The sequence below is a fragment of the Salmo salar genome, chromosome ssa06 (assembly GCF_905237065.1).
Source record: "Salmo salar chromosome ssa06, Ssal_v3.1, whole genome shotgun sequence".
Taxonomy (NCBI): domain Eukaryota; kingdom Metazoa; phylum Chordata; class Actinopteri; order Salmoniformes; family Salmonidae; genus Salmo; species Salmo salar.
In genome coordinates this window covers 4,542,145-4,563,159 of record NC_059447.1, presented here as the reverse complement: position 1 = coordinate 4,563,159, position 21,015 = coordinate 4,542,145, and the positions used below count along the sequence as shown (strand labels likewise).

At 46.5% G+C, this 21,015-nt stretch overlaps 1 protein-coding gene across 5 annotated transcripts; it reads right to left on the bottom strand.

Annotated features, from left to right (window-relative positions):
* Nucleotides 1-65: 65 nt before the first annotated feature.
* Nucleotides 66-20,747, bottom strand: LOC106606205 (cAMP-dependent protein kinase type I-alpha regulatory subunit). Of its 5 annotated transcripts, none has more exons than XM_014202342.2 (11): nt 20,608-20,747; nt 18,888-19,081; nt 13,305-13,514; nt 12,918-13,009; nt 12,742-12,803; nt 12,537-12,583; nt 11,575-11,733; nt 11,176-11,236; nt 10,658-10,779; nt 9,874-9,955; nt 66-9,480 (listed from the first exon to the last, which is right to left on the bottom strand). In XM_014202342.2, exons 2-11 carry the CDS (start codon nt 19,059-19,061, stop codon nt 9,308-9,310), a joined length of 1,182 nt encoding a protein of 393 aa, XP_014057817.2. In that variant the 5' UTR covers nt 19,062-19,081; nt 20,608-20,747; the 3' UTR covers nt 66-9,307. The 5 variants fall into 5 exon arrangements, with proteins under 5 accessions (XP_014057817.2, XP_014057819.2, XP_045575557.1 ...); XM_014202344.2 differs by having other exon boundaries at nt 13,347-13,514; XM_045719601.1 differs by lacking the exons at nt 9,874-9,955; nt 10,658-10,779; nt 11,176-11,236; ... (5 more) ...; nt 18,888-19,081; nt 20,608-20,747 and adding an exon at nt 9,587-9,825 and having other exon boundaries at nt 66-8,805; nt 8,863-9,480.
* Between the last annotated feature and the right edge of the window lie 268 nt (nt 20,748-21,015).

Here is a 21,015-nt window from a genome sequence, read left to right as displayed (position 1 = left end):
ATGGACATACACAGAGAGAGAGAGAGACACCTCAAACAAATCATCAATAACCACAGGTGACACACTTTGTAAGAATGTATTTGTTTTATTGCTTGACCTGCCATTAGGACAACCTAAACCAAAAGGATTATAACTGAGCACAAACAGTAAAGCAAACCTTGTACAGTCATAATCATCATCATAATAAAATGGTCCTCTGGCCACCCTATTCCCTACATAGACCTCTTCCTCTTCCCTAAACAGACACCCTATTCCTGACCAGGGCTCTAAAGTAGTGCACTATAAAAGGAAAAAGGTTCCATTTGGGATGCATCCCGCAGGCCTTGTCAAACGTCAATGAGAGCTTGAAGGCCACGACCCAAATCACCACCCTTTTTCCTCTCCTGAAATGTGGACTTGCACACTTTTTTATGCATGGACTTAGCAATGCTGGAAACTTCCCTCCTCCCTCCAGCCAATGCTTATACCAATCCCATGCTTTTAAATCTACGACAGGGAGTGTGCAAGCCAAGTGGACACTATGTGAGCAAGGAAGAGAATTGGGACGTAGGCGAAGAATGGGAGCACTAAACAGAGTAGGCCCAATCCTAAACCAAAAACCTTGACCCCTACTCTAGATAGGAAAGGATTGGTTAGGTACAAGCCATATGGTAACAGCTCCACTGTGCCCTCTGATAGGATAGGTGGAGTTGTGAGCCACCTTGATGACACCGTGCTGCCCGTCTGACCCTGGACTTGCTCCAGACCATCCTCAGCCTTCCCCTCTGACAGCCTCCCTCCGATGACCATCCTCACCCTTCCCCTCTGACAGCCTCCCTCCGATGACCACTCAAGCCATGAACTTCCCGACCCTCTCATGAACTTCCATCTGATGAACGATGTATTTTTCTAAATCGCTAGTCTTTTTGTGTGTTGCTTTAAAGCACTTTGAGATTCTTTATGTAATAACAGCACTATAAGAGTTTCATTATTATATTGCTGATACCCATCCAATCCTCTCAGTTCTGCAATAGTGCCCAAAGGGTAGGATGTAGGAATAGGGGCTCGGGGTTGATTTGGGACACATGATATTTCTCTAAACCAGGGGTACACAGCTGTGGTCCTGGGGGAATCTGCAGTGTTTGCTGCTTTACTTACTAACCTTTTAAAGGTGGCCTCAGCGATATGGCGTAGATGTAGACAGTAAACAGCACAGTGGGTCAATTTCCACAACTAAGAGCGTTGAAGCACGAAGCTCAACTTGTCTACTGTTTTGGTGCCCTGGCTACCACTCTGTAGTGAACACGTGTACATGCACAGATACTGTGTGTGACTGTGTGAGAGAGAAGTGTTGCATCTCGCTCATCTTAGTATCTTACGTTGTTGCTCATGGCAACATCATTTCACAGAGTCTAACTTTAAATCACAGACTAATTTTGACCTGGGCCACCAGGTGTGTGTGTGCACTATCCAATCAATGATATTACTTAATCAATGTAGTGCCAGGGACAAATGAAAACCTGAGCTGTGGACCTCTGTTCTATAAGCCCTGATCACATGACCTAAGGCAAAACTATAGTGAACATCTCGGACTGTTTGAATTCTCGTACATACTGCACCTTACAGTTATTGTACTTACAGTGGCAGTGTTGCACACAGACCCTGGTCAAGCTATAATGGTGATTGTTGTGTGTCAGAAACACCTCACTGACTGTTCATCTATAGACAGAACACTGTACTTAATAAGGTTTCAGAATGATGCTAACTTTCCCAAGTTCTCCCAGAACTCCAACCAGGAAATTAACCAGAATTTTGCAACCCTAGTTGTTAGAGTGAATGAATGACCTATAAATAAATTAAAAACATGGAATGAGACACAAACCGCTAAATATAAAAGGGATAGAAAGGTGTTTGACTCTCTGATTGGAACATCAAATCTGTATGTGAGAAAGAAATGACAATAGCCACCCATTCTAGATTACCCCCAAGTCCTCCCACTGCTAGAGTTCTAGATTCCCCCCAAGTCCTCCCACTGCTAGAGTTCTAGATTCCCCCCAAGTCCTCCCACTGCTAGAGTTCTAGATTACCCCCAAGTCCTCCCACTGCTAGAGTTCTAGATTCCCCCCAAGTCCTCCCACTGCTAGAGTTCTAGATTCCCCCCAAGTCCTCCCACTGCTAGAGTTCTAGATTCCCCCCAAGTCCTCCCACTGCTAGAGTTCTAGATTCCCCCCAAGTCCTCCCACTGCTAGCGTTCTAGATTCCCCCAAGTCCTCCCACTGCTAGAGTTCTAGATTCCTCCCAAGTCCTCCCACTGCTAGAGTTCTAGATTCCTCCCAAGTCCTCCCACTGCTAGAGTTCTAGATTCCCCCCAAGTCCTCCCACTGCTAGAGTTCTAGATTCCCCCCAAGTCCTCCCACTGCTAGAGTTCTAGATTCCCCCCAAGTCCTCCCACTGCTAGAGTTCTAGATTCCCCCAAGTCCTCCCACTGCTAGAGTTCTAGATTCCCCCCAAGTCCTCCCACTGCTAGAGTTCTAGATTCCCCCCAAGTCCTCCCACTGCTAGAGTTCTAGATTCCCCCAAGTCCTCCCACTGCTAGAGTTCTAGATTCCCCCAAGTCCTCCCACTGCTAGAGTTCTAGATTCCCCCCAAGTCCTCCCACTGCTAGAGTTCTAGATTCCCCCGAAGTCCTCCCACTGCTAGAGTTCTAGATTCCCCCAAGTCCTCCCACTGCTAGAGTTCTAGATTCCTCCAAGTCCTCCCACTGCTAGAGTTCTAGATTCCCCCAAGTCCTCCCACTGCTAGAGTTCTAGATTCCCCCCAAGTCCTCCCACTGCTAGAGTTCTAGATTCCTCCAAGTCCTCCCACTGCTAGAGTTCTAGATTCCCCCAAGTCCTCCCACTGCTAGAGTTCTAGATTCCCCCCAAGTCCTCCCACTGCTAGAGTTCTAGATTCCCCAAGTCCTCCCACTGCTAGAGTTCTAGATTCCCCCCAAGTCCTCCCACTGCTAGAGTTCTAGATTCCCCCAAGTCCTCCCACTGCTAGAGTTCTAGATTCCCCCCCGAAGTCCTCCCACTGCTAGAGTTCTAGATTCCTCCAAGTCCTCCCACTGCTAGAGTTCTAGATTCCCCCCAAGTCCTCCCACTGCTAGAGTTCTAGATTCCCCCCAAGTCCTCCCACTGCTAGAGTTCTAGATTCCCCCCAAGTCCTCCCACTGCTAGAGTTCTAGATTCCCCCCAAGTCCTCCCACTGCTAGAGTTCTAGATTCCCCCAAGTCCTCCCACTGCTAGAGTTCTAGATTCCCCCCCGAAGTCCTCCCACTGCTAGAGTTCTAGATTCCCCCAAGTCCTCCCACTGCTAGAGTTCTAGATTCCCTCCAAGTCCTCCCACTGCTAGAGTTCTAGATTCCCCCCGAAGTCCTCCCACTGCTAGAGTTCTAGATTCCCCCCAAGTCCTCCCACTGCTAGAGTTCTAGATTCCTCCAAGTCCTCCCACTGCTAGAGTTCTAGATTCCCCCCAAGTCCTCCCACTGCTAGAGTTCTAGATTCCTCCAAGTCCTCCCACTGCTAGAGTTCTAGATTCCTCCAAGTCCTCCCACTGCTAGAGTTCTAGATTCCCCCCAAGTCCTCCCACTGCTAGAGTTCTAGATTCCCCCAAGTCCTCCCACTGCTAGAGTTCTAGATTCCCCCCCGAAGTCCTCCCACTGCTAGAGTTCTAGATTCCCCCCAAGTCCTCCCACTGCTAGAGTTCTAGATTCCTCCAAGTCCTCCCCCACTGCTGGACTTCCCCCATGAGATGCACTAGGGATTCATGAGGGCTATCAACCACTTCAGTAGGCAAGTTATACAACAAGCAGTAGCCTAGAATAGCTTACTACTTCATTTTACTCTGGCCTCCATGAGAGAACATAGAAAACTATCAACTAACATTATTTCAACATTGGGTGCAGGGCATCAACTAGATACACTGTGTGTGTCTGAAAAGGCACCCAATTCCCTATAAAGTGCACTACTTTGACCAGAGCCCAATGACACCCTATATAGTGCACTACTTTTGACCAGAGCCTATGGGGCTTTATATATAGGAAACAGAGTGGCATTTCAGACACGCACACAGCCTGACAAATAAAAAAGATCTAATTTATTCACACAATACACCAAGGACAGTTGAACAGTAAAAATGTAAAAACACCATAAATCGATCAACCATGAGATGTAGCAAGGCCATGTCCATTCCAGCCTGATACTAGTTCAGTTGGAAACGTTTTATCCAGGACAACACACCATGGTGGAAATAAAACGCAACATTGCATGCCTCCAAAATGCCACCCCTATTGCCTATATAGTGCACTACTTAGTCAAAGGCAGTGCACTATATAAGGAATAGGGTTCCATTTGGAGCACACACACACGTCCATAACAACAGATTGATTCAACAGTTACTTTCAGAGGACTAGTCTATACATGAAGGATTTGTATCCAAATCTCTATACATCACAGTTTTGATGGATTCCTTTATAATTTCCATGAAAATAACAGCAGTAACACTTTGGATAGCGTTAGGCTGGAGAGAGGGAAGGGATAGCGTTAGGCTGGAGAGAGGGAAGGGATAGCGTTAGGCTGGAGAGAGGGAAGGGATAGCGTTAGGCTGGAGAGAGGGAAGGGATAGCGTTAGGCTGGAGAGAGGGAAGGGATAGCGTTAGGCTGGAGAGAGGGAAGGGATAGCGTTAGGCTGGAGAGAGGGAAGGGATAGCGTTAGGCTGGAGAGAGGGAAGGGATAGCGTTAGGCTGGAGAGAGGGAAGGGATAGCGTTAGGCTGGAGAGAGGGAAGGGATAGCGTTAGGCTGGAGAGAGGGAAGGGATAGCGTTAGGCTGGAGAGAGGGAAGGGAGTCTTACGCTAACGGTATACTATATAGCACGTTACAAAATATTCAGCAAAATTCTAAAATGGCAAATGTCCAGTTGACAACAATATACTGTAGTTGGGATTAGAACAAACATGGGTTTTTCAAAAGACAACAAAAACGGTTCAAACTAAAATGGTTAGATAAATGTTAGACCCCAAACATTGAAAAGACTCGCCTCCACGATGGTATGGAACCGGAATCCTTTTGGTTCTAATTGTTAATTCTAAGAGAGTGTGGATAGAACGCAACCAGGCACTTCTCAAAGATAGTTACAAGACTGAACCCTCGTTATAAACTAACACTTCAATGAGGGGGTGAAAAACAGCCGTTTTCAGAAACAGACCTCCCGTGTGAAAAACATTTGAAAACGATAGCTTCCTAAACACCACTAGGTATGACACTGGACATGTACCATCCACGGGATGAAACACTACTATTAAACCCACCAGGGTTGATATCAGAACGCTCCACATTCTTCATTCAACTAGAGAGGTTGAATTAACGTTGAGTTGTAACATGTTTTCCTCACAGCCATCACCTGTTATAAAACCTCTTATTTAGAAGCTAAATGGACACATGTAGCACAAAGTGAAATACTGAACATCCCTTCAGACTGATCAACTTGACCCTGGTCAGAGTAACTTGATGTTCTGCCCAGATCTGCTTTCTGTGACCAACTACAAGTCGTTTTCCCTTTCCTGAAGGGAGCATTTTAACACACCCAGACACAATGACACGTATAAGATCTATCCCAACAACGGGGGGGGGGGGGGGACAAGATGGGAAAGAGAGAGAAAGGGGGGTAGAGAGAGATAGAAAAACTTCCAATAGGGAGAGAGCAGTCGCACCACTGGACCCTCAACATCAACCTCATGGTGTAGAAACCACAGCTTCTTAGTACCCTCAAAGAACATTCCAGAAAACAACTAGAAAAAGTTAAGTATAACAACACAGATCAGCCTTTGGTGGATATCTATTCAAAACAACATTTCTCTCAAGATTGTCCCCCCCCCCTCCCTCCCAAGTCACTTTAGACTTGTCCCAGAGATTAGGAATATCATGACACAATATCCTTAATGTCATGACACAATATCCTTAATGTCATGACACATTTGCAGTTCCAATTCAAACCTTCTCTCTTCCTTTCAAGTCACAAAGGAACATTTCTTTATGACATCATGGCCCCTGGGTGATGTCCATTGTAAGCAGACTCATGGTGTGCCTAGTCCACACATTACAAGGTCTTCTGGACCCTAACCAGGACAGACTCATGGTGTGCCTAGTCCACACATTACAAGGTCTTCTGGACGCTAACCAGGACAGACTCATGGTGTGCCTAGTCCACACATTACAAGGTCTTCTGGACCCTAACCAGGACAGACTCATGGTGTGCCTAGTCCACACATTACAAGGTCTTCTGGACCCTAACCAGGACAGACTCATGGTGTGTATAGTCCACACATTACAAGGTCTTCTGGACCCTAACCAGGACAGACTCATGGTGTGTCTAGTCCACACATTACAAGGTCTTCTGGACCCTAACCAGAACAGACTCATGGTGTGTCTAGTCCACACATTACAAGGTCTTCTGGACCCTAACCAGGACAGACTCATGGTGTGTCTAGTCCACACATTACAAGGTCTTCTGGATGCTAACCAGGACAGACTCATGGTGTGTCTAGTCCACACATTACAAGGTCTTCTGGACCCTAACCAGGACAGACTCATGGTGTGTCTAGTCCACACATTACAAGGTCTTCTGGATGCTAACCAGGACAGACTCATGGTGTGTCTAGTCCACACATTACAAGGTCTTCTGGACCCTAACCAGGACAGACTCATGGTGTGTCTAGTCCACACATTACAAGGCCTTCTGGACCCTAACCAGGACAGACTCATGGTGTGTCTAGTCCACACATTACAAGGTCTTCTGGACCCTAACCAGGACAGACTCATGGTGTGTCTAGTCCACACATTACAAGGTCTTCTGGACCCTAACCAGGACAGACTCATGGTGTGTATAGTCCACACATTACAAGGTCTTCTGGACCCTAACCAGGACAGACTCATGGTGTGTCTAGTCCACACATTACAAGGTCTTCTGGACCCTAACCAGGACAGACTCATGGTGTGTCTAGTCCACACATTACAAGGTCTTCTGGACGCTAACCAGGACAGACTCATGGTGTGTCTAGTCCACACATTACAAGGTCTTCTGGACCCTAACCAGGACAGACTCATGGTGTGTCTAGTCCACACATTACAAGGTCTTCTGGACCCTAACCAGGACAGACTCATGGTGTGTCTAGTCCACACATTACAAGGTCTTCTGGGCTCTAACCAGGACAGACTCATGGTGTGTCTAGTCCACACATTACAAGGTCTTCTGGATGCTAACCAGGACAGACTCATGGTGTGTCTAGTCCACACATTACAAGGTCTTCTGGATGCTAACCAGGACAGACTCATGGTGTGTCTAGTCCACACATTACAAGGTCTTCTGGACGCTAACCAGGACAGACTCATGGTGTGTCTAGTCCACACATTACAAGGTCTTCTGGATGCTAACCAGGACAGACTCATGGTGTGTCTAGTCCACACATTACAAGGTCTTCTGGACCCTAACCAGGACAGACTCATGGTGTGTCTAGTCCACACATTACAAGGTCTTCTGGATGCTAACCAGGACAGACTCATGGTGTGTCTAGTCCACACATTACAAGGTCTTCTGGACCCTAACCAGGACAGACTCATGGTGTGTCTAGTCCACACATTACAAGGTCTTCTGGACCCTAACCAGGACAGACTCATGGTGTGTCTAGTCCACACATTACAAGGTCTTCTGGATGCTAACCAGGACAGACTCATGGTGTGTCTAGTCCACACATTACAAGGTCTTCTGGACCCTAACCAGGACAGAGTCATGGTGTGTCTAGTCCACACATTACAAGGTCTTCTGGACCCTAACCAGGACAGACTCATGGTGTGTCTAGTCCACACATTACAAGGTCTTCTGGGCTCTAACCAGGACAGACTCATGGTGTGTCTAGTCCACACATTACAAGGTCTTCTGGACCCTAACCAGGACAGACTCATGGTGTGTCTAGTCCACACATTACAAGGTCTTCTGGACCCTAACCAGGACAGACTCATGGTGTGTCTAGTCCACACATTACAAGGTCTTCTGGATGCTAACCAGGACAGACTCATGGTGTGTCTAGTCCACACATTACAAGGTCTTCTGGATGCTAACCAGGACAGACTCATGGTGTGTCTAGTCCACACATTACAAGGTCTTCTGGACCCTAACCAGGACAGAGTCATGGTGTGTCTAGTCCACACATTACAAGGTCTTCTGGACCCTAACCAGGACAGACTCATGGTGTGTCTAGTCCACACATTACAAGGTCTTCTGGACCCTAACCAGGACAGAGTCATGGTGTGTCTAGTCCACACATTACAAGGTCTTCTGGACGCTAACCAGGACAGAGTCATGGTGTGTATAGTCCACACATTACAAGGTCTTCTGGACCCTAACCAGGACAGACTCATGGTGTGTCTAGTCCACACATTACAAGGTCTTCTGGATGCTAACCAGGACAGACTCATGGTGTGTCTAGTCCACACATTACAAGGTCTTCTGGACCCTAACCAGGACAGACTCATGGTGTGTCTAGTCCACACATTACAAGGTCTTCTGGACCCTAACCAGGACAGACTCATGGTGTGTCTAGTCCACACATTACAAGGTCTTCTGGGCTCTAACCAGGACAGACTCATGGTGTGTCTAGTCCACACATTACAAGGTCTTCTGGACCCTAACCAGGACAGACTCATGGTGTGTCTAGTCCACACATTACAAGGTCTTCTGGACCCTAACCAGGACAGACTCATGGTGTGTCTAGTCCACACATTACAAGGCCTTCTGGATGCTAACCAGGACAGACTCATGGTGTGTCTAGTCCACACATTACAAGGCCTTAGTTTTGACCCGGTGTCAGAGAGAACACTGGGTGAACAGTAATGGAACTAACCCTAATGGAACCACATTGTAATTCTATTGGAACCCTGGGTCTGAACAGACCCTCTCTAACCTGTTACCGTCTGAACACTACAGAGACAACTCATCCTGTCTTCATAGTTGACATTAAAATACTACAGAAATATTGTGCCCTCCAACAGAGTTCATTGCATACGTGTCAAATCAAATGAATCTGGGTTCATAGTAAATACAATAACACCAGAACAACAACAAAGTCCCAGCCAAGTGATCTGGAGCCCCGGGTGGAGGGTTAGAAACATAGAAACATGAAGAAAATAAACAGATCATTGGTGGAACCCGTTGTTAAGGAAGGAGGGATGAGCCGGGGGGGAGCCAGAGGGCGAAGGAGTGGAGGGATAGAGCGATAGAAGAATGGAGGGACTCAGACGGAGAGAGAGACAAAGCTGTTGTACTGCTGAATGTTCCTCTTCAGGATGTCTGAGCAGGGCCCCAGAACGCGTTCGAACCGCGGGCGGTCCAGCTTCACACACTTCAGAGGGCCGCGGGAGACCACGGTCGCAGCACGGGGACGGTTCATCAACAGGGCGATCTCACCTGGGACAGACGGAGAAGAGGACAACTATTACAAACAACAACACTGGAAGAGAAAGGAGGAACAAGACGAACAATGATCCACACCCACACAGCACCACATCATTACCATCAGGCCTGTTGGTGCCATCACGCAAACTCCCTGTCACATGCCACACACTGACCGCAATGGACCAGGCTATCGTAGGAGACCGCTGATCTGGGACCAGGCTATCGTAGGAGACCGCTGATCTGGGACCAGGCTATCGTAGGAGACCGCTGATCTGGGACCAGGCTATCGTAGGAGACCGCTGATCTGGGACCAGGCTATCGTAGGAGACCGCTGATCTGGGACCAGGCTATCGTAGGAGACCACTGATCTGGGACCAGGCTAGGTAGTCCAGTCAGTCCACTCACCAAAATAGTCCGAGGGCCCCAGTCTGCCCACCTCCACAAACTCTTCATTCTCTGACCGTCTCTGGAGCACAGCCGCTGAACCCTGAACACACACAGGAAGAGAAACTCAGGAACAAAAAGCACATAACCCAGAAGACCTGTGAGGGTGAGAGGGCACAACACAGGCCAAAGTTGAGGTTAAAATATGGTGATACCTTGTTGATGCCGTTTCCCTGAGAGAGAGACAGAGACGAGAAAGACAGAGAGAGACAGAGACAGAGAGAGAGAGACAGAGAGAGAGAGACGAGAGAGAGAGAGACAGAGAGAGACAGAGAGAGACAGAGAGAGACAGAACTCCCAAGCTCTTAGCACGGCAAACAAAAGTCTACAAGTTGAAAGACAGCATTTAGAAATAAAACACAAAAGAAAAGGTTGGCATAACATATTTTCCATGAGATATTCAAGGGTGCTTCCTCTCTGGTCTAACGATACAGGAAGTGAAAAGTAAACCTACACCTCTATTTTCAAGGAAACTAACTGGCTTCCGAGTGGCGCAGCGGTCTAAGGCCCTGCATCTCAGTGCTAGAGGAGTCACTACAGACCCTGGTTCCATTCCGGGCTGTATCACAACCGGCCTTGATTGGAAGTCCCATAGGGCGGTGCACAATTGGCCCAGCGTCGTCCGGGTTTGGCCGGTGTAGGCTGTCATTGTAAATAAGAATTTGTTCTTAACTGACTTGTCTAGTTAAATAAAGGTTAAATAAAATCCAAAAAGACAGACAGCATATTGCAGAGAAAATCCTACCTCCAGGATGATGAAGAACTCATCTCCAGGTTCACCCTGAACCACGATCTCCTGTCCGTCCTCAAACTGAACGGTCTCCAGAGCATCAGCTACCGTCAGCCTCTCCCACTTGTCCAGAGACTCTGTAGAGGACCAGACACACACTAAAGTCAGCCTCTCCCACTTGTCCAGAGACTCTGTAGAGGACCACAGACACACACACTAAAGTCAGCCTCTCCCACTTGTCCAGAGACTCTGTAGAGGACCACAGACACACACTAAAGTCAGCCTGGCAGATGTTGCTACACACACTGGCCACAGCGTGGCGCCACACAGCACCACCTCACAGCACCACTCAACAACACAGCAGAGGGGGAATGACAGGAAAGATCACAGGCTGGGTTTGTTTGTAGCAACTTGATTCCATACATGGCCACCTAGACCAAATAGGTAGGTAGGTAGCATGTCGTTAGACTGTTCCGACTCTTTGAACAGCTTGCTGGTCGGAGTAGTCATGTGTAGAATGTGTGACTCCTCACCTAAAATGGACACCTTGCTGAGGAATTCCTCATACATCTTACGCTTTCTCAAAGTGCTTCCCTGAAAGACACAGAGCGACAGACAGAGAGACAGAGAGAGAAAGAGAGACAAGGAAACAGAGACAGAGCATGTTACGTCCCATAATAACACCCAAATGTGTACTAACTGTGTTGAGATTCAGCCCCAGACATCTGGAATTCCTACCATTGTTAGAGACCTCTGAATGGCTGAACTGACACCGTGTGGAAGCTCAGTAAACAGGAAATATATGGAGACGATTTATTCAAACCAACATCTCCCAATAATGTTGCTGGCAGGGAAAATAACACCTTATAACATTGTATATGAAATGATATCTAGAGGTGAATGAACCCATTCTGCCAGTCAGCCAGCCTCACCATGAGTATCCTCCTGTAACTGTCTCTGTCGATGCCCCACAGTTTGACGTTGCTCTTGGCTCGGACCGTGGCGGCCCTGGGGGTCCCATAGATCAGGGCTAGCTCGCCAAAGCTGCCCCCCTCCCCAATATTGGTCACCCACTCATTGTTCACATACACCTGTGAGAGAGAGAGAGAGAGAGAGAGAGAGAGAGAGAGAGAGAGAGAGAGAGAGAGAGAGAGAGAGAGAGAGCAACAACCTCACCATTGGAAATAGCTTTCCCTACAGTATGAACTTTGTCAGTATTTGTCTTACAATATAATGTATTTTTAACAAACAGATGTACCACTATAGACCATAGAGATGTTGTGTACAGACTACCTATCTACCACTATAGACCATAGGTATGTTGTGTACAGACTACCCATCTACCACTATAGACCATAGGTATGTTGTGTACAGACTACCCATCTACCACTATAGACCATAGGTATGTTGTGTACAGACTACCCATCTACCACTATAGACCATAGGTATGTTGTGTACAGACTACCCATCTACCACTATAGACCATAGGTATGTTGTGTACAGACTACCCATCTACCACCATAGACCATAGGTATGTTGTGTACAGACTACCCATCTACCACTATAGACCATAGGTATGTTGTGTACAGACTACCCATCTACCACTATAGACCATAGGTATGTTGTGTACAGACTACCCATCTACCACCATAGACCATAGGTATGTTGTGTACAGACTACCTATCTACCACCATAGACCATAGGTATGTTGTGTACAGACTACCCATCTACCACTATAGACCATAGGTATGTTGTGTACAGACTACCTATCTACCACTATAGACCATAGGTATGTTGTGTACAGACTACCTATCTACCACCATGGACAGGTAGTCCGTCTTCCCTACTGTACACAACAGTTGACCTAGCGTGCAGACAGAAAACAGGGACGTACATCCATCTCTCCCTGGTCAATGACGTAGAAGTTATCTCCCTCGTCACCTAGTGGGAAACAACAGCTGTGAGACATTCTGATCCAGCAGTAATGATGGTCATGTAATCATGTTGAAACTACAGCCAGGAGATCTTCCTGGACAGGCCACGTGGCCATTAAAAACTTCCATGACTTCATGTCAAAGTAGAAAGGTAAAATGGCGTACCTTGCTGAATGACCGTCTCCCCGGCGATGTAGGTAACAGAAAACATGGCGTCAAAGATGTCACTGTGAAGAGTGGAGGTGGTGGACACAATGACTGGATCAACATTATATCATACTTTCATTTCACAGCACCAGTAGTACACTATTGTTTAACACACGATCCGTGAACAGCTGTACCTTCTCTCGTTGTCGTCCAGGTGGGCAAACAGCACGTTCTTCTCAATGGCTTTAGCCAGGGCGGCCATCGTTTTGTAGTCTTTAGGAATAACCTGCAGAGGCAGAAGGTACAGCTTCATTGATCACAAGCAAACTGCCTTCAGTCGTTAGATTATATTGATAAGATTGAAGTAGTGGCTGAGGCCCGATTCTCCACCCTTCTCCTGAAATGTACACTCCCACACTTTATCTGCATGGACTTTACCACAGTAAAGCCAATGCTTACCCCAATCCTATGCTTTTAAATGCAGGATGGGTAATGTGCAAGGTGACACTTGTGGAAAATGGTGGATGATCAGGAAGTAGCCTAGAAGAAGTAGGTAGTAATAACTGTAGGGTCAGGTGCACCTGTAGCGATGCGTGATTGGCTGAGGGCTGACCCCCCCTGACCTTTCTGACATAGGAGGCGGCGTCTTCCTCTGTGTAGACCTCGGCGCTGATGGCACCGCGCCGCCGCCGCCCCTTCACCACGGGATTCATGGGAGGAGACACCTCATCCTCGCGGGAGTCAGAGCGAGAGTTGGACTTCTGCTGCTGTAGGTTCTGCTTAGCCTCCTCCTGGTGGGGGGGGGTCAGTTATAGTAGAATAGAACAGATCTTCACGGTCCAGAATGGACCTGGGGCTTACCCACCCAGACCCGATATACATAGATACTAATACAGAGGTCCGTACTGAACGGACCCGAAAACAACTAGACACGTTCCCTATAGACCTGGTCAGATGCAGAGCCGGTCCGATCCGAGTGAGGGAAGCAGCTGAACAGACATTTTTTAAGTTTCTTTATTGACCGGAGTTGATAAAGCACGAGAGGCGTCGCTCTAGCAGGGGGAGGGAGAGGCGTCGCTCTAGCAGGGGGAGGGAGAGGCGTCGCTCTAGCAGGGGGAGGGAGAGGCGTCGCTCTAGCAGGGGGGAGGGAGAGGCGTCGCTCTAGCAGGGGGAGGGAGAGGCGTCGCTCTAGCAGGGGGAGGGAGAGGCGTCGCTCTAGCAGGGGGAGGGAGAGGCGTCGCTCTAGCAGGGGGAGGGAGAGGCGTCGCTCTAGCAGGGGGAGGGAGAGGCGTCGCTCTAGCAGGGGGAGGGAGAGGCGTCGCTCTAGCAGGGGGAGGGAGAGGCGTCGCTCTAGCAGGGGAGGGAGAGGCGTCGCTCTAGCAGGGGGAGGGAGAGGCGTCGCTCTAGCAGGGGGAGGGAGAGGCGTCGCTCTAGCAGGGGGAGGGGGGAGGCGTCGCCTAGCAGGGGGAGGGAGAGGCGCGCTCTAGCAGGGGGAGGGAGAGGTGTCGCTCTAGCAGGGGGAGGGAGAGGTGTCGCTCTAGCAGGGAGAGGTGTCGCTCTAGCAGGGGGAGGGAGGGAGAGACAAGAGACAGCATAAAAACCAGGCTGACTTGAGCTATAGTAGACCAATAGCTGCCATAGATAGGTTATTTATCATCAACTAGGATTATGTAGTACCCGTCTTGACTGCATCAAACCTGGGAGAAGCTAGTTCAGCTAGCTAGGCTAACTGAGGCTGCGTGTGCCTTCTCATCCTACATTTACAAACAACAACTCCATTCAGAATATGAAGTAGCAGCCTGCCTGTTGGCTCTTGGTCGTTGTAGCCCATCTTTCTCCTTTAACTTTTAATTCAGTCTTCCGTTGAGTAAATATCTCCTAACTTTTGCCCCACACAGAGCGAGGCTCTATGACCATAGTCTATTGGCGCTTTGATGACTTATGATTGGCCAACAACAAGCTACAGACGTAAAGCTCCACTTTTGTGAAAAGCAAGAGCAGCATCTCTCCCTCCCTTATTTAGGAGCACCTGCGCACCTAGAAAAATGAAGGATTCTAGGACTGTTATTACCTCCAATGTTTCATTGTGCTCCTAAATTTCCTTGTGTGCGCCGAAATTTTTCCAACTTAGGTGCACACGTGCTCCTTGTAAAAAAGGTCAGTGTAGAGCCCTGATACAGTGCATTCAGAAAGTATTCAGACCCCCTGACTCTCTGCAGATCCTCTCAATCTATGCTCAATCTCTGCCAGGTTGGATGAGGAGCGTCGCTGCACAGCTATTTTCAGGTATCTCCAAAGATGTTAAATCAGGGTCTAGTCCGGGCTCTCGCTGGGCCACTCAAGGACATTCAGAGACTTGTCCCGAATCCACCCCTGCGTTGTCTTGGCTGTGTGTTTAGGGTCGTTGTCCTGTTGGAAGGTGAACCTTCGCCTCAGTCTGAGGTCCTGAGTGCTCTGGAGCAGGTTTCCATCAAGGATCTCTGTACTTTGCTCCGTTCAGCTTTCCCCTCGATCCTGACTGGTCTCCCAGTCACTGCAGCTGAAAAGCATCCCCACAGAATGATGCTGCCACCACCATGCTTCACTGTAGGGATGGTGCCAGGTTTCCTCCAGACGTGACACTTGGCATTCAGGCCAAAGAGTTCAATCTTGGTTTCATCAGACCAGACAATCTTGTTTCTCATGGTCTGACATGCCTTTAGGTGCCTTTTGGCAAACTCCAAGTGGGCTGTCATGTGCTTTTTACTGAGGAGTGGCTTCCATCTGGCCACTCTACCAGAAAGGCCTGATTGGTTTGCCCTTCTGGAAGGTTCTCCTATCTACACAGAGGAACTCAGGGAGGTGACTTCTTGGTCACCTCCCTGACCAAGGCCCTTCTCCCCCGATTGCTCAGTTTGGCCGGGCGGCCAGCTCTAGGAAGAGTCTTGGTGGTTCCAAACTTCTTCCATTTAATAATGATGGAGGCCACTGTGCTCTTGGGGACCTTCAATGCTGCAGACATTTTTTGGTACCCTTTGTGCCTCAACACAATCCTGTCTTCGAGCTCTATGGACAATTCCTTCAACCTCATGGCTTGGTTTTTGCTCTGACATGCACTGTCAACTGTGGGACTTATATAGACAGGTGTGTGCCTTTCCAAATCATGTCCAATCAATTTAATTTTACTACATTTTCTCCAATCAAGTTGTAGAAACATCTCAAGGATAATCAACAGAAAGAGGATGCACCTGAGCTCAATTTCAAGTCTCATAGCAAAGAGTCTGAATACTTATGTAAATAAGGTATTTCTGTTTTTTATACATTTGCAACAAAAAAAAAAAAATCGAAAAACCTGTTTTTGCCTTTTCATTACGGGGTATTGTGATGCCATTACGGGGTATTGTGTGTAGATTGATAATTAATCCATATTAGAATAAGGCTGTAACGTAACAAAATGTGGAAATAGTCAAGGGGTCTGAATACACTGTAGTTGTAGAACAGTATAGAATATAGCAGTATTTACCTTCTAGTGGGGAACAGAGTAGAATAGAGCTCTATTACTGTATACCCTTCTAGTGGGGAACAGAGTAGAATAGAGCTCTATTACTGTATACCCTTCTAGTGGGAACACAGTAGAATAGAGCTCTATTACTGTATACCCTTCTAGTGGGAACACAGAGAGTAGAATAGAGCTCAATTACTGTATACCCTTCTAGTGGGAATACAGAGAGTAGAATAGAGCTCTATTACTGTATACCCTTCTAGTGGGAACACAGTAGAATAGAGCTCTATTACTGTATAACCTTCTAGTGGGAACACAGAGAGTAGAATAGAGCTCTATTACTGTATACCCTTCTAGTGGGGAACAGAGTAGAATAGAGCTCTATTACTGTATACCCTTCTAGTGGGGAACACAGTAGAATAGAGCTCTATTACTGTATACCCTTCTAGTGGGGAACACAGAGAGTAGAATAGAGCTCAATTACTGTATACCCTTCTAGTGGGAACACAGTAGAATAGAGCTCAATTACTGTATACCCTTCTAGTGGGGAACAGAGTAGAATAGAGCTCTATTACTGTATACCCTTCTAGTGGGGAACAGAGTAGAATAGAGCTCTATTACTGTATACCCTTCTAGTGGGGAACTGTAGAATAGAGCTCTGTTACTGTATACCCTTCTAGTGGGGAACACAGTAGAATAGAGCTCTATTACTGTATACCCTTCTAGTGGGGAACAGAGTAGAATAGAGCTCTATTACTGTATACCCTTCTAGTGGGGAACAGAGTAGAATAGAGCTCTATTACTGTATACCCTTCTAGTGGGAACACAGAGAGTAGAATAGAGCTCTATTACTGTATACCCTTCTAGTGGGAACACAGTAGAATAGAGCTCTATTACTGTATACCCTTCTAGTGGGAACACAGAGAGTAGAATAGAGCTCTATTACTGTATACCCTTCTAGTGGGGAACAGAGTAGAATAGAGCTCTATTACTGTATACCCTTCTAGTGGGAACACAGAGAGTAGAATAGAGCTCTATTACTGTATACCCTTCTAGTGGGGAACAGAGTAGAATAGAGCTCTATTACTGTATACCCTTCTAGTGGGAACACAGAGTAGAATAGAGCTCTATTACTGTATACCCTTCTAGTGGGGAACAGAGTAGAATAGAGCTCTATTACTGTATACCCTTCTAGTGGGAACACAGAGAGTAGAATAGAGCTCTATTACTGTATACCCTTCTAGTGGGAACACAGTAGAATAGAGCTCTATTACTGTATACCCTTCTAGTGGGAACACAGAGAGTAGAATAGAGCTCTATTACTGTATACCCTTCTAGTGGGGAACAGAGTAGAATAGAGCTCAATTACTGTATACCCTTCTAGTGGGAACACAGAGAGTAGAATAGAGCTCAATTACTGTATACCCTTCTAGTGGGAATACAGAGAGTAGAATAGAGCTCTATTACTGTATACCCTTCTAGTGGGAACACAGTAGAATAGAGCTCTATTACTGTATACCCTTCTAGTGGGAACACAGAGAGTAGAATAGAGCTCAATTACTGTATACCCTTCTAGTGGGGAACAGAGTAGAATAGAGCTCAATTACTGTATACCCTTCTAGTGGGAACACAGAGAGTAGAATAGAGCTCAATTACTGTATAACCTTCTAGTGGGAATACAGAGAGTAGAATAGAGCTCTATTACTGTATACCCTTCTAGTGGGGAACAGAGTAGAATAGAGCTCAATTACTGTATACCCTTCTAGTGGGAACACAGAGAGTAGAATAGAGCTCTATTACTGTATACCCTTCTAGTGGGGAACAGAGTAGAATGGAGCTCTATTACTGTATACCCTTCTAGTGGGGAACAGAGTAGAATAGAGCTCTATTACTGTATACCCTTCTAGTGGGGAACAGAGTAGAATAGAGCTCTATTACTGTATACCCTTCTAGTGGGGAACACAGAGAGTAGAATAGAGCTCTATTACTGTATACCCTTCTAGTGGGGAACACAGAGAGTAGAATAGAGCTCTATTACTGTATACCCTTCTAGTGGGAACACAGTAGAATAGAGCTCTATTACTGTATACCCTTCTAGTGGGAACACAGAGAGTAGAATAGAGCTCTATTACTGTATACCCTTCTAGTGGGAACACAGTAGAATAGAGCTCTATTACTGTATACCCTTCTAGTGGGGAACACAGAGAGTAGAATAGAGCTCTATTACTGTATACCCTTCTAGTGGGGAACACAGAGAGTAGAATAGAGCTCTATTACTGTATACCCTTCTAGTGGGGAACACAGAGAGTAGAATAGAGCTCTATTACTGTATACCCTTCTAGTGGGGAACAGAGTAGAATAGAGCTCTATTACTGTATACCCTTCTAGTGGGAACACAGAGAGTAGAATAGAGCTCTATTACTGTATACCCTTCTAGTGGGGAACAGAGTAGAATAGAGCTCTATTACTGTATACCCTTCTAGTGGGGAACACAGAGAGTAGAATAGAGCTCTATTACTGTATACCCTTCTAGTGGGGAACACAGAATATAATAGAGTTTTATTACTGTATACCATTAGAGCAGAGTAGGATTGGACTTTTCTGTCCACTGAGATGGATACTTGCCTTTGTTTACAAATATCAGCACACACACACACACAGGACCCTGCCCACCCAGACTCACCTTCTCCAGCCTCTCAAAGTACTCTCTGAGGAAGGCCATGGGTCTGTCTGGCCGGGAGGTACATAGCTGTACGATGCAGTCCTTCAGCAGCTGTTGAATGTTATGTTTCTGCACATACAGCTCACACTCCCTCAGACTCCTCTCCTCCTCACTGCTCGTACTGCCCGACGCCATCACACTCACAACCTATTGACCTGGGGACACAGACAGATAAACACAGAGAAAACACATGCACGGGGAGACAGGTGTAGCAGGAGAGAGGGGGTAGTGTTTTATAAACAGAAAGAGAGAGTAACAGAAAGAGAGAGAGAAACAGAAAAGCCAGTGTAGCAGGAGAGAGGGGGTTGTGTTTTATAAACAGAAAGAGAGAAACAGAAAAGCCGGTGTAGCAGGAGAGAGGGGGTAGTGTTTTATAGAGAGAAGTAGAAACAGAGGACAGTGAGAAGAGAACATGAGGGTGTAGAGAAAAAAAAGAGAGCATAATGATAAACAGAGTGAGGGAGGGAGGAAAACTTAACAAGGGTGTGAAAAGTGGGGAGAGAGGACAAAACATTATTGGTTAAGAGCAAGGGTGGGCGTTTTGAGAGAGAATAAGAGAGGGGGGAGAGCGAGGGGGGTGGGGGGAGAGAGGGTGGATAAACTGCCATATCTATTGGGTGAAATACTACAGTAGCAAGATTTGTGACCTGTTACCACAAGAAAAGGGCAACCAGTGAAGAACAAACACCATTGTAAATACAACCCAAATGTATTTATTTTTCCACAGAGAGAAAGAAAAAGGGGGGAGAGACAAAGACTTGACACAAAGCTCCATTGTATCATCCCAACTCAAAATGTCAGGATAGCAGTAGACCACACCGCTGAACCAACGGACTAAACTCTCACTAGCATTCAACGGACATTGCAATGCATTATGTGGCAACCAGAACCAGTCTATATCGACACATTCGCCAACTCTCCCTATATAGCTAACGTTCGTTAGAGAGGGAAAACGCTACAAAACCATGACAGCAGCAGACAGGCATGTGACACCAGGGTGCGACGGAATTTTTCATAACCTGATTTATGGTCTGTGTGTGTACCCTACTGTATACTGAAAATGAGAGTTAAACATTGACAATATATGAAGACATTGCAACTTGGAGAGAGATGTCCATAATCCCCATAAATTAATCAATTTGGGACTGTCAATTATGAAAATTAAATTGATCACATACAAGGGCAAACAAAGAGGCAACTAGCTACATAGATAATGTAAACTGGAGTGTTGGCAAGCTACCTAACTACTGAGTAACTTGCACCGTACGACAAAACTACTGTCACAAACACCAAAGTGAAATGCTAGCTAGCTAATGGTAGTTAGCTGTGTCTTTCGAGTGCAGGCAACCATTCGTCTGTAGCTCGCAGCGGACCCTTGCTTAATATTCAGTAATAATGCATTTATTTTTAATAACTGTTTGGAAAGCACAGGGAATTAATATTCTGAGAAATTCTGAAAACGATTAACGTTAGCTAAAAGGCCCGCAGAGGTATTTTCATCAAAACAGCCATCTTGGAAACCTAGCTATCTTGCTAGTAACGTTAGCCAATTTGCGTTAGCATAACAAACGGGAAGACGGCGAGATACATACAGGTTATAAAAAAGCAATATCCTCATACATGCAGCGCTCCAACACATACATCGCGATGATTTAGCACAAAATTAAGACAAACCGCTTACCAAACCAGATTGAAATGCTGTCTTTATTTCGGAAACTGACAGTTCTTCGTCCCTGTTTTTCCCCCTCGGTCCTTAGTTGGACGGCTGCCCTACCGGAATCAGGTTTGGACCAATCTCTGCCTCGTTCTGGTATATACGTAACCTTAACTACCTTAAAGGGCAAGGCCTTTTTTTGGAGGGGCAGCAAGAATATCCAAATAGACTTGTCTCTCTTGTCCCTTGAGAAGTTGAGTTTTTACATAGGCTTACCATTATAGGTAGAATTCTTGCTGTAATCTCAATAGATAAAAAACGTATTCAGTATCAGAACAAACCGAATAAATATGATTTCTTCATGCATGCTTTCAGAAATAATCTAGTGTGTCTGATCTTCAAACAATATGCTCACTAAATATTTACAACATTTGT